The following is a 13,409-nucleotide window of genomic DNA, read 5'->3' on the forward strand; positions in this document are numbered from 1 at the left end:
ACTAAATATTAATAGCAAATAGGATAAGAGCACAGAATATACGTTTAGAGTTGTATGGTTCTTTTATTATATGTAAAGTGATATAACATAACTTGAAGTAGACTGTGACAAATAAAAGATGTGTATTGTAAAACCTGGAAGAACCACTTAAAACATATATATATAAGAAAATAAGTCAGGACTTCCCTGGTGGTCCACTGGTTAAGAATCTGTCTTCCAATGCAGGGGACATGGGTTCAATCCCTGGTCGGGGAACTAAGATCCCACATGCTGTGGGGCAATTAAGCCCACTCGCTCTAGAGAGGTATAATTTTAAAAAGAGGTCAAATTGTTAAAAGAACATAACTATCTTAAGTACTACTAATACAACTAGTTGTACTACTGCAACTAGTAATGGAGCTCTAAAATATATGAAGCAAAAAGTGATACAACTGAAAGGAGAAATATACAAATGCACAATTATAGCTGAAGATTTCAATGCTCTTCTCTCAATAACTAATAGAAAGACACAGAAGACTTGAACAACACCATCTACCTACTGGACCTAATTGACAGTTATAGAACACTCTAGCCAACAAGAGCAGAATACACATTCTTTTCAAGTGCAGATGGAACAGTCACAAATATAGACTATATTCTAGGCTGTAAATACATCTCAAACTTAAAAGGATGGAAACCATATAAAGTATGTCCTCTGACTTCAAGAGAATTAAACTAGAAATTAGCACAAAGTTTTGTGGAAAATCATCAAATACTTGGAAATTAAATAACATACTTTTAAATAATCAGTAGGTCACGGAAAAAAATCACAAGGGAGATAAGAAAATATTCTGAAGAAAATGACAATGAAACAAACAAAATAAAAATTTGTAGAATGTCATTAATACAGTGCTTAGAGAGAAATTTATAGGATAGCCCTTAATACATGCCTAATATTTGTTGAATAAGCTAACTTAATCCCCAGATCAAGCATATGAGTTAAATATTCTCATTTTACAAATGAGTATACTAAGGTGAAATAATTTACCACACCATCAGAAAGTAAGAGAGCCACTATTTAAGCACAGGTATATCTAATTCCAAGTTCTGTACACTTTCCACTACATTCCATTGATAGAGAAAGAACACTACTGAATAACTGTAAAAGCATCATACCATCACGTACATATTGTCCACCTATCCTTTCTCCTTACCCATGGTTTGTGGTTACCGGAGTGTTGGGACCAAATGGATAAGACACCAATATGTTAAAATCATATCTGTTTCTGTATGTTTATATCTTTTTCTATACCATAATATTTATATTTTTATATCTGTATCTACAGATTTAATATTTGGACTACAACTGACAGATCTAAATCACTAGATTAAATCTTGAACACAACCCCTGGCCCCAGCTGTACAAGTAGGAAGACTAGAGAGAGAGTTAGCTTATTTAAAACAGACATTATAGATAGAAGACCAAATTAACTTTATGTACACATACATGAATATGACATTGATTTGGATTTAATCTTCTAAATGCACAAAGAAATGAAAAATATTAGGGAAAAACAAACACCTAAACATTCTATTTTTCTTTGCCCCAAGAATCTCTTATTTCAATTCTCTCCATGTAAAAGGAGGAGGCCCTTGGCTGTTATGTTGCTCATATACAGCAACACTGTCCAGCAGGCGGCTGTTGCATGTTTTTAAAAAACAGCTCCCATAGCTGATCACACACATCAACTTCCCTTCACAAGTCAATCATTTATGGCAGCTGTTTCCCAAAAATAAGCATTAGGAAAGCCAGAGCAGCTCTGAATGGAGAGTCAACGGATTGCACATCTTACCACATTTCCGTAGCTTGCCTGGGGTTTTACCATCATCACAATAATCACGGAACTTGAAGAAGCCAACTACTGTTTTGTCACATTTTCTCTCTGGATGCTTGGGGCAGAATTTTCAAAAATCTGTGAAAGTGGGACCCATGCTGAATACTAAGAAGCTATTAAAGGATAAGACAAATAGCATCCACACCATTTGCCTGCCTTAAAAGCTTAATGTTTATTATAATCTGGCATGGTAATAATTCATGGGGATGCCATGATGCAGAGAAACTCAAGGCTTTACAACCATTGAAAGATTATTAAACTCAGTAAAAAGATAAAAGTAAATGAAAAATGATACAATAAAACTGAACTTTTCAGCTCCTTGACTGCCAGACCCTGCAATAAAAATATATCTAAATTTTATAAATCAACATAAATCTTTGGGGCAAACAGACATAGATCACTCACTGAAACTATATAAGGAGGCTAGGCTGTATCTTATCCATAACGAATAAGAACAAGAAATGTGTCTTCAGATCTGGTACTTGAATATGAACTTTGGATACAAAGGCTGTACTAGTTACTGTAAAATATAGTCTTGCTTATGCCAGTGTATTTTAAGGCAAATACTCCTTTTTTTTTTTTTTTTTTTTTTTGTGGTACGCAGGCCTCTCACTGTTGTGGCCTCTCCCGTTGTGGAGCGCAGGCTCCGAACGCGCAGGCTCAGTGGCCATGGCTCACGGGCCCAGCCGCTCCGCGCCATGTGGGATCTTCCCGGACCAGGGCACGAACCCGTGTCCCCCTGCATCGGCAGGTGGACTCTCAACCACTGCGCCACCGGGGAAGCCCCAAATACTCCCTCTTTAAAGTTAAGCAATAATACATTGAAGAATATAAAAATAATAGCCACTATTTATGGAGTGCTTTGAGTCTTCACTTTTCATTTTCTTCTCATTTAATCCTAACAAAAACAGGTACTAAAGATTGTGTAATTTGTAAGCGGTAGAGCCGAAATTCAAATCAGATCTCTTCCAAACTAGAGCTCATAGGCTTGACTCTTAAGCTATCCTGCATCCAAAGGAATCAAAATATATACTGTGCGTCACATATAAAGAATCCAAGAAGTGATTATCAGTTACTAAAAGAACAAAAATGCTCATTCAGAAATGACACTACCAACTTCCATGACCAAAAGAGTGGAACCAGACACAAGAACACTTTTTATGCTTAATTCTTCTCCATGTCCCTTCAGAACTCCAGTTCCCTAACGCTGCCCCACTAGATCCAGTCCTTTGGAAACTCATGAGCTCCAAATTGTATTAAGAAATTTATAAAGTAATTAACAGTGATGTTTTAATCATTCACAGCAATCTCCATAGGATATGTGAAATTGTGATACATGCTGGAAAATCTTTCCTACAAATGACAACTACATAATGCATACTCTCACTATGACAGCTTCCAGCCTCATTGTGTGCTAAACCATAATAAAAACAAATCATATACTAACTTGTTAAAGATGCCCAAGTTCCCCAAAAGCAAAAATGTGTTGCACACGTTTCTGCTCCACACCTAGAACCACTGTGAAATTTGATTTCAAAACTCACTAATAGCTCAGACAAATAGACTCTATTTAAAACTCTGTTGTTTCTGTTCATGGTAACCAATCCTATTCCCTTCTCTGCCAGGCATCTCCAACTTCTCCTTCTTAACTTATCAAATAATAACAACCTGTTTATCTAGCATATGCTGTGGGTCAAGCTCTGTGATACATACTCTGTATGCGTTATATCATTTATTCCTTTATACAGTCCTATAAAGTAGATACTATTACATCATTCTCATTTTACAGATGAGGAAAAATAGGCAACTGCCTCAAGTTACACTGCTAGTAAGTGACAAAAATTGGATTTCAACCCAGGTCTGTCTCACTACAGGATCTTTGCTCTGAACTGCTAACCTGTGAAAGCCAGACGAGACCCCTGAAATTATCTATTCTCAAATCTTCATTTTATAGATGAGGATGCTTTAACCCAAAGAGCTTAAGTGACATGTTCAAGGTTACACTGATTACTGGTAGAGTCAGGGCTAAAACCCAGGGCTTGCTTTTCTATGCTCCTTCTACTACCTCCTATAGCCTTTTTCTAAAATTTGAAAAAAGAAATACATTCTTTCTACACAAACAAACATTCCTATAAAGTATCAATCTGACTTACTATACAATGCTCAGGTGACCCTCTCTGATTTCTCTGAAGCCTCCAAAAGCTGCCAACTCTTATAGCAATAGCTGATTTAGGGTGATGAACATTTTAAAACTAAAATAACAATATAATCCATAATCTGCTAAGAGTTCTATTAATGCATCAATGATATTTTCCCCTTACATTTTAAATATGATTGATGATCATTTTTTTTTAATTAATTTATTTATTTATTTTTGGCTGCATTGGGTCTCTTGCTGCGCACGGGCTCTCTCTAGTTGCTGTGAGCGGGGGCTAATCTTTTTTTTTTTTTTAAGAAGACGTTGGGGGTAGGAGTTTATTAATTATTTTTTTCTTTTTTGCTGTGTTGGGTTTTCGTTTCTGTGCAAGGGCTTTCTCTAGTTGTGGCAAGTGGGGGCCACTCTTCATTGCGATGCGTGGGCCTCTCACTATCACAGCCTCTCTTGTTGCGGAGCACAGGCTCCAGAGGCGCAGGCTCAGTAGTTGTGGCTCACGGGCCTAGTTGCTCTGTGGTATGTGGGATCCTCCCAGACCAGGGCTCGAACCCGTGTCCCCTGCATTAGCAGGCAGATTCTCAACCACTGAGCCACCAAGGAAGCCCGGGGCTACTCTTCATTGTGTGTGTGGGCTTCTCATTGCAGTGGCTTCTCTTGTTGCAGAGCATGGGCTCTAGGCAGGGGGGCTTCAGTAGCTGTGGCACATGGGCTCAATAGTTGTGGCTCACAGGCTCTAGAGCGTGTGGGCTCAGTAGTTGTGGCACATGGGCTTAGGTGCTCGGCGGTATGTGGGATCTTCCCAGACCGGGGCACAAACCCGTGTCCCCTGCATTGGCAGGCGGATTCTTAACCACTCTGCCACCAGGGAAGTCCCTGATGAGCATTCTTTAATACACTCAAACTCGGTTCTCAAACTTGGTTACATACTGTAATCACCTAGGATTGATTTTAAAATGCTCAATTCCCAGGCTATATCTCAGATTAATTAAATTGGGATCTCTAAGGGGGGGCACCAAGGTATCACCATTTTTTAAAATTCCCAGGTGCTTCCAATATGTAACCACATTTGAGAACCAGGTTATAATAACAATTGAAATTTTAAAATAATGTTTTGGGAGATCATAGATCAAAAAAGCTAAACTAACACAATCTCTAACATTGTTATCAACTATATTAATCCACCTTCCTCAAAAAATGAGTAGAGAAAAATCTAAGAAATTTCAAAAAACAAAAAACTCTCATCATAGAACATCAGCCTCAATTACTTAAACTCCTTGTAGCTGATGCTTCAGAGAAACACACAGAAATCCTTAAACACACACATTAAAAGAGTAACCTGAGCTACCAGCCAAAATGAGCTCATAATCATAGACACACATTCATTGTTGTTTCCATACACACATCAGGAAGCACCAATCAGGAATGTAAAGAACCACACTCATAAATCAACCAATTACAGTCCTTTTTCCAAAGCTAATTCCAAGAGGCTTCTTCCTCGATTTAAGTCATTAGTACATGAAAACTGTTTGCATTTCACAAGCATGTTTAAACATCACAGGTTTTGTATTCCATAATAGAAGAAAATGTGATTGATTACTCATGGGGTCACATGACTAATCAAGAGAGGATTTTAATCACTGTGAATAAGAAAATAATAGAATTAACATAAAATTAATGAGCTTAATTGTACTTTCTAGTTATAAAAACTTAGTTATAATAAATATTTGTATTTCTTACTTTTATCAGAGTATAATTAACCCATTCTTTTTTACCTTCCTCAGTTTTCTATTCCTCCATGGAAAATTATGCTTTGACCCTGATCTTACCTATTTTTAGTCCCAGCTACACAGTAAACTGGCAAGGCTAAATATTTTCAGTATTTCCTTTATTAGAATTTGATTGAAATAAGAAATACTATCAAAATATTTATTTTTGTAACAATTATATTTGCACTCAAAGCAATTTGATGAGATTTTTCTTAATACTTCAAGAATAACTATTCTGACCCAGGCATAATTCAGAAGAAAACATGTCTACTTACTGGTATCATCCAGTTAGCCAGGTCACCATATTTGGAAACCTGCATGGCTCCTAGCATTGTTAGATTGACATGTCCCCTGAGAAAGATAAAGAAGAAATATAAAGCAAACTTCACAAGCTTTATGTCCCTTTTGCTTGAAATTGCCAGCAATGAAAATAAATAATTCTAACCTCCCCCCCACCAAAGTACATTTGCTTTCCTCCACTCAACACCTGATTTCCAAATAGATTGGCTCAAGCTAATGTAGAGAAATAACCATTAAGAGTTCTTTTTAAAAAATTATAGCCTATACTGTCTCCAAAAACAAATTAAAAACAGGTGTACACAGTGAGTTTGTTTCCTTCAGTGAGGGAGAATATGGCTAGATTTGAAAGCAAACACTAGCTAGAAAATGAAAACACAGTTTGTAGAAAATGTTAGGATCCTCAGAAAGAGCCTTAAAAGTGTTTACTTTAGTTGGCACAGATATATATTCCATTTTGAGGGTTCCTTTGATAATAGCGGGCTGGAAGTACCAACTGCCAACATTCAATGTGAATAATTTCACATCTTGGTGCAGCCAAACAAGCCCATGATCATTTTCTGGCTGGGAGAGGTGTCTATGTTTCAGAGTCTTGCTAACAGACTCAGGGGATGACTCAGCTCATTACAAGTCATGTGAAACATGAGGGGCTCCGTTATTACATACCCTCTAATCATCGCAAATGATTCATCGCTGGAGAAATAAGAGGCTCCTGGAAGAACAGTAACTGTTTCCTTGCCTACACAGACACACACACACACACACGGGAGAAAAAGAGGAAAGAAAAGGCTATTAGATTTCTAAGAGTGGAAATCATGGTGGAGACAGAGGTCTATACCTTCTCTGTTTCCTACAGAACTAAGGGTCCCTTGTGGCAGCAACAGGGGTATGGGAGACACAGCGGGAACTGTTCACCTATGAAGAAGAGAATTTTGTCACTAACATTGTTCAGATTTGCCCTTGCATGGTGATAATAAAAAGCAGCCCAACTTTTAATTTTATTATTGTTTTGAAATTCTCTACAGACAATGCACCCCTCTACTGCCTATTATTACATAACCATCCCCACCTCCCACCAGACTCAGTCCCTTCACAAGCCCCTGTTAAATGCTAATAGGAGTGACAAGGAAAGGAGTTGCTGGGATACACCTGTCAAAACCCATGCTACTGTAAGTCACTGGAGCAAAGATGTGGAACAGACATGAAGGAATACAACTTGAAGGGAGTGACACAGGAGATGCTCCTCAGATATTTCTTAAAATTCAGTAAATAACCTAGAAAGAGAGGTCTCACCTAATTCCTTAATATCACTGGGACTGAATCTCTTCTTCAATCTCTCTCTCTCTCTGTTTCATTTTTCTTCCCTTGCTCCTATGTTTCTATTAAAACCAAAGAAGGTAAGGACCTCTCACAAAACTTACATCTCATAATAAATGTCCAGAACTGGAAAAGTTCTTCAAGGTCATCCAGTCCCCACACAACCTATAATATCACCTGACTCAAACTTGAGCTGCTTTTTTCTTGTGACCTGTCTGTGCAGGAGCTTTAGGTGCCTAGGAGAAGCTTCTGGTCTCAATAGAAAAGTGCTCACATGCCACTTTGCCAAAGGTAAGTCAACTGTCTGATAACACCTCATGCCATGGCCCCAGTGTGATAGGGCAGACAAAGAGAAGGGGAAGAAAAGTGATTCCAAGATTAGAACAGAGAGAAGCTCTTGGACACAACAGGACCAGACCAATCTGATCGTGCTCAGCTGTGCAACAACAGCCATAACCTCAACTTCTCAAGTCTTCCCTGAGAGCTAACTTCTCCACCAATATCCCGCTCCATTTGAGCTCAACTGTAAAGCAAGGGTAAGACTATTTATATCATGCTGAATTATTTATTGGCCAAAAAAGTTTGATTCTAAGCAAAGGAAACATTTTCACATCTTTTAAAGGACCACAAGGCTGAAAAGCTTTGGAAAATACTTTCTGGTGTGGTTAGTAGTGGCTGGCTTTTAGACAGCAAGTAATATTTGGAGAATTAAATGAAATAGTGCATGTGAAGTCTTTAACTCTAGTACCTGGCATAGAGAAAGGACTCTGTAAACATTACTTTTATTATTGTCATTGTTATTATTCCTCACTGCAAACCTGCCTGTGGAAAAGACAGTGCCATCACCCCTTTAGGGATAAATGCTACACGGGCAAGCAATTTACTTTTATGGTGCGGTTATACACCAGCCCGTGAACTCCAGGTTTCAGGACAAGTGTAATACAACTAAACCTTATCCTAACACAACTTTCACGTCCAGCAAATTCAGTTCCTCACCAATCCTGTGAGGTGGAGAGGCAAGGAAGAACTTGCAGGCTGAAAATGCAGAGAAACAAAGAAATCTCAATCTTTGTTCTCTATGTGATAAATCACAATGACTTCCAAAAGGCCATCTCAACCAGCTGGTAGTACATAGAAGGCATTATTTACCACTTTATAGGAAACTTTGAGATCAAAGCAGAGAGCTTCAGCTCTCCCCATGTGATTTATGAAGGATGGCTTTATTAAAGAGCCCAGAAAATAATTCTTATGAAACAAAGTTATTGTCAGGCCCCTGCTAACACATTCTGGCATCTTATAAATACATTCTTTGGAAGCAAAGTTAATTTTCATCATTTTTAATATCCAAAATCTAAACAAAAAAAAGGTATCCTAAAGTTGAATCCATGCTTTACAAATGCAACGTCCAAATTTAGTCAAGAAACAATTATAATCAATAATACAATTAATATCTTAAAGAAAAGGGTCTTTCTTATTTGATTTTTCCTAATTGATTTCTGTCTCCTCCAAATTTGCTCGTGTGTATGTCTATATCCTCTAATGATATTCAGGCAATAGAGTTATTCAATTTCATAGTTTTGAGTCCTTTGGCTCATGATGTAACATGTCATTCACTCAATATCAAGTAACTGTCTACTCTGTGCCTTGAACAAAGTTACACACAAAATGCAGATGCCCTAAACGAATGGTTCTCAAACTTTAACACCCATCAGAATCACATGGAGGGCTTATAAAAATGCAGACTGCTGAGCTCAACTCCCTAGAGTCTGAGAATTTCCATCGCTAACAAGTCCCCGGTGATGGGGATGCTAACTAATGCTGTGTCTCTGGGGACCACACTTTGAGAACCACTGCCCCAGGAGAAAGGAACATAATACCCAGCAAGAGAGATGAATATACACAAGTAACTACAAGGCAAAATGTGGTATGCTTATGAGACACTAGATGTGTTGTGGGTTCGAAGGAGGGGCACTTCTAAGCCACAGAAGGAACTGGAGAGGACAAATGAACTGGGATTTCAAGGATACGTATAATGCATTTCAATAGGACATTACCAATAAAGAGATGGGGATAAAAAAGGAAGGGACAGAACCAAACAAAAATGAAAGGCACAGGAAGAGCAAAGTCATGGAGGAAGGAAAGCATGAGTCATGGTCAGAAGAGATCCAGCAGTTCAGTATGGGTGGACTCAGAAGACCTTGTAGGGCGTAGAGAAAGATAAATTTGAAAAGGTCACTCACAACCATTAGATAGATCTTGAATGCCATACTATTTGAACTCTAATGTTCAGGCCTGTGATTCTTCAGATGTGGCACACAGACCTCTAGAGCAGGCACTATTGATGCTGGGAGCTGGATAACTGTTCTGGTTATTGTAGGATATTTAACAGCATCCCTGGCTTCTACCCACTAAATGCCAGTAACACTGGCAATCAAAAATGTCTCCAGGGTTTCCCTGGTGGTGCAGCGGTTGAGAGTCCGCCTGCCGATGCAGGGGACACGGGTTCATGCCCCGGTCCGGGAAGATCCCACATGCTGCGGAGCGGCTGGGCCTGTGAGCCATGGCCGCTGAGCCTGCGCGTCTGGAGCCTGTGCTCCGCAAAGGGAGAGGCCACAACAGTGAGAGGCCCGCGTACCGCAAAAAAAAAAAAAAAAAAAAGTCTCCAGACATTGTCAAATGTCCCCAGGGGAGAGAAATCACCCCTCCTTCCCACGGAAAACCACTGCTCTAGAGGTACATGGCAGGAACCAGGGATATTCAAAAGCCAGGAGATTAACACGGTGGTTCTTTCTAAGAAGTTTTAATCAAAAGGAAGTCATTTAAAACATTATTTTGATATTAAAGTAAGAAAATAATATTAAGAAATAGGAAAGAATGCAAAATGCACATTAATATGAAAGCTAACATGAGATTTATTAGAAATTTCACAATTCCATTGGGATACTGCAAATCTTCCTGGGACCTTGGAAATGTTCTAAGCACTGCCTTATGCACCTCGGTAAAACTCAGGTTATCAGTGGATATAGCTCAACGTGCAGAGAAGAAGGCCAGGGGCGAGCAGCAGGAGACCCTGTGTTAGTCCAGTCCCTAGCAACGTGATCTTGAGAACATCATGTCACGTTTCTGGGCTTGAGTTTCCCAATCTGTACAACAGGTTTTCACTTGAGGCTCAAATGATTTAATATATTTGAAAAAAGTATGCTGTAAGCTATGTAGTGCTATACAAGTGGTCATTCATTGTTATATAACCATATGAAATTATTACTTAGAAAAAGGGATCCTTAGAAATAGCTGTATTATTATTTTAAAATTTTAATACACTGATTATGCCCAGAAACATAACTCTTTATAGTCCTTCCAAGGGATTTCTATAGAAATCGTTTCAAATTAACACAAACAATGGGCTGATCTTCCTGGTAACTTCCAAACTTGGGGAATTGCGGAACCACCAATTTATATTCTGGGTTCTCGAGTTCAAAGTATTTCCTCCCTAACTTAGCTCCGAAGTCAAAAGCATCATAAATTCCAAAGAGGACTTTGATGAAAGAGATAGGATATTATTAAACTATTCTGCAGCCTGGCTTCCCCAAAGCAATGAATTCTTGTTTTACAAAGTAGTTTAAGATTATACGTGATATCTCAGAAGTTGACATCTAAAACTGGTGGCTTCATCAGGACTGAGCTAAAGCTCAATGGAATCAGAAACGCCTACTGTCCAATGATGTCACTGAAAAGATTAACTATTTTTCCAAAGAAAGTGGGTTTTATGAGCTCAAGCCTGATATTTGGAAAATGGAGTTATTCATTTTGCAAATAACTCACTAACATTAATTAATTAAACCAAGCAGCAAATATTTTCACAGATCAACGAGCTATTGCTAAAGGGTACAGTACAATTAAATTACAGCCTTGGTTAAATGTCATTGCTTTACCACAGTGGGCCTTTCAGAGTTGAGTCATGTTAACTAACTCAACTATTCAACCAGAAGCTGTTTTACTTTCAAAAATCCTAAGCATCAAACATCAATTCTACTTGGCAGCTGGCCTTTATGTTCAGCTCTTACTTCTTCTCTTCTGAAATTTACACACACTGTTTTTGAACATGAAGTAACAATAATACTTTTGCGGGGGTAGAGTGAATAGGAGTAGAAGAATAGTAAAGAAAAACATGCTAGAATATAAAAATTAGCTTCTTATGGACAGCCCCATTCTAAGGATAATCTTTAGCCCTAACATGGTGGCAGTGCTGCCTCAAGCATGGGCAAAAGGTCTGACCTGTTTTTCCTCCTCTAGGCTGCTGCTACATGTGACCCTATGTCCCAGTCAAATAAAAGGCTAATAATAAAAGGCAAAGCATATGAATGCAGGAATTAAGGAGAAGACAGGCTACAGTCCCCAGTACAAAGAAACTCTGTATTTATTACTTACACCACTGGGTTGCACTGAGTGGCAGAGTACATCCTTAAGCACCCTTGAACCTTTGAAGGATGCTCTCCTAACTCTGATGTCAATTAGAGGACAGTAAGTATCAACCACAACAAAAACCTCAGTGCACCAGATCTTGGTTTTGGCCACTATGGATCCACTCCCCACCTTCTCATCATGAGAAAGCAGACCTATTTCAACCTAGGATTGGCCAATGGGAGGCACAAGCAGGAGACCCAGCAGAGAAGACCTCCATTCTCACTCTCACCCAGGTTTCTGCAAGATGGTCGTGTTCCTCTACAAAGACCCTGCTTCCTGTTAGGTGGCCCTCTCCCACAGCTGCCCCTTAAGGCCTAGGAGTGATAAGAACTCCCTGTGGGGGCTTCCCTGGTGGCGCAGTGGTTAAGAGTCTGCCTGCCGATGCAGGGGACGCGGGTTCGTGCCCCAGTCCGGGAAGATCCCACATGCCGCGGAGCAGCTGGGCCCGTGAGCTATGGCCGCTGAGCCTGCGCGTCCGGAGCCTGTGCTCCGCCAACGGGAGAGGCCACAACAGTGAGAGGCCCGCATACCACAAAAAAAAAAAATCTCCCTGTGGTGCTTCAGCATCCTTTCTGGTTTCCCTTAATCTTCTCTGCACCCTTGTAAACTGTCCCTTCCTTTAATTCTCCTTGTTACCCCACCTGAGAGTGCTCTCAGGACGCTGACTGATTGACCCACCAAAGCTCCTACCATTATATGTAGCCCCTCCTGCAATTTCTCCTTTATCTTACTGTGCCCTAAATAGGGAAGACCTCTGACAGGCAATCTGGACCAAGAGGGCACTAGGAAGGCTTCTCTCTCGCTTCCTCCATGAAAAATACAGTGGCATACTCTCCAGGAAAAGACTAAGAAACAAACCCAACTCTTTGCTATTACTTGGCAGAGAACTAAATTAATAGCAAAGGAAAAGGCTGGAAAAACATGTGATGAGTGAGTTTACCTGCATTGATTAGATCTGCATCAACTTCATTTTCTAATGGGTAAGGACCCTGTCAAATAAAGCACATGTTCAATTAGGAAAAGAAGTTTCTCACTGAATCACACATTAAAACTGAAATATAAGTAACTTTGCTTAAAACCCTAGAAAATCATGAAAACCCTAGGAAATCATCAAAAGACTTGAGGTGAACCTTTTCAAAATAATCCCAGTGTTTTCATGGCTCTGTTTTCCATGTTGATTTGTCTTTTCTATGCTACAAACTGTGCTTGGGTAAGTGAAAAATATTTTCTAAAAACTACCAAAGTCTGAAAGAAATGTTAAGTTGTTGGAAATACAGGTGAATAAAAAAGTAATTATTTACTACCTACTATGCAGCCGATGTTATTCAGAAATCTTCCTGTTAGTATATCAATGAATACAAACTAAATGGCTGCCTTATTTGGCTAGAAGGGTCTGGAGAAGCACAGTTTCAGCTTTGGTATGTAGCACCTAAAGGCTCGGATTTGGAGTTCTAACCTTATCTCTCAGTCCATCTAAGTTTTGATACCTTTATTTTGTTTTTGCCTGGTAATTCTCACTAAGTTTTTGTTTTTTAA

The 13,409-nt window shown here is 39.1% G+C and overlaps 1 protein-coding gene across 1 annotated transcript in view; it reads right to left on the bottom strand.

Annotated features, from left to right (window-relative positions):
- The window catches only part of OXCT1 (3-oxoacid CoA-transferase 1), a 142,943-nt gene that overhangs the window by 53,745 nt on the left and 75,789 nt on the right, over positions 1 to 13,409 (bottom strand). Inside the window, exons 11-13 of the mRNA XM_081233215.1 lie at positions 12,814 to 12,862; positions 6,759 to 6,831; positions 6,071 to 6,146 (exon numbers count right to left, since the gene is read on the bottom strand). Of these exons, the coding sequence (XP_081089341.1) occupies positions 6,071 to 6,146; positions 6,759 to 6,831; positions 12,814 to 12,862 (198 nt within the window). The remainder of the gene's footprint in view (positions 1 to 6,070; positions 6,147 to 6,758; positions 6,832 to 12,813; positions 12,863 to 13,409) is intronic.

This window comes from Mesoplodon bidens (assembly GCF_964165515.1).
Source record: "Mesoplodon bidens genome assembly, chromosome: 4".
NCBI classification, from domain to species: Eukaryota; Metazoa; Chordata; class Mammalia; order Artiodactyla; family Ziphiidae; genus Mesoplodon; species Mesoplodon bidens.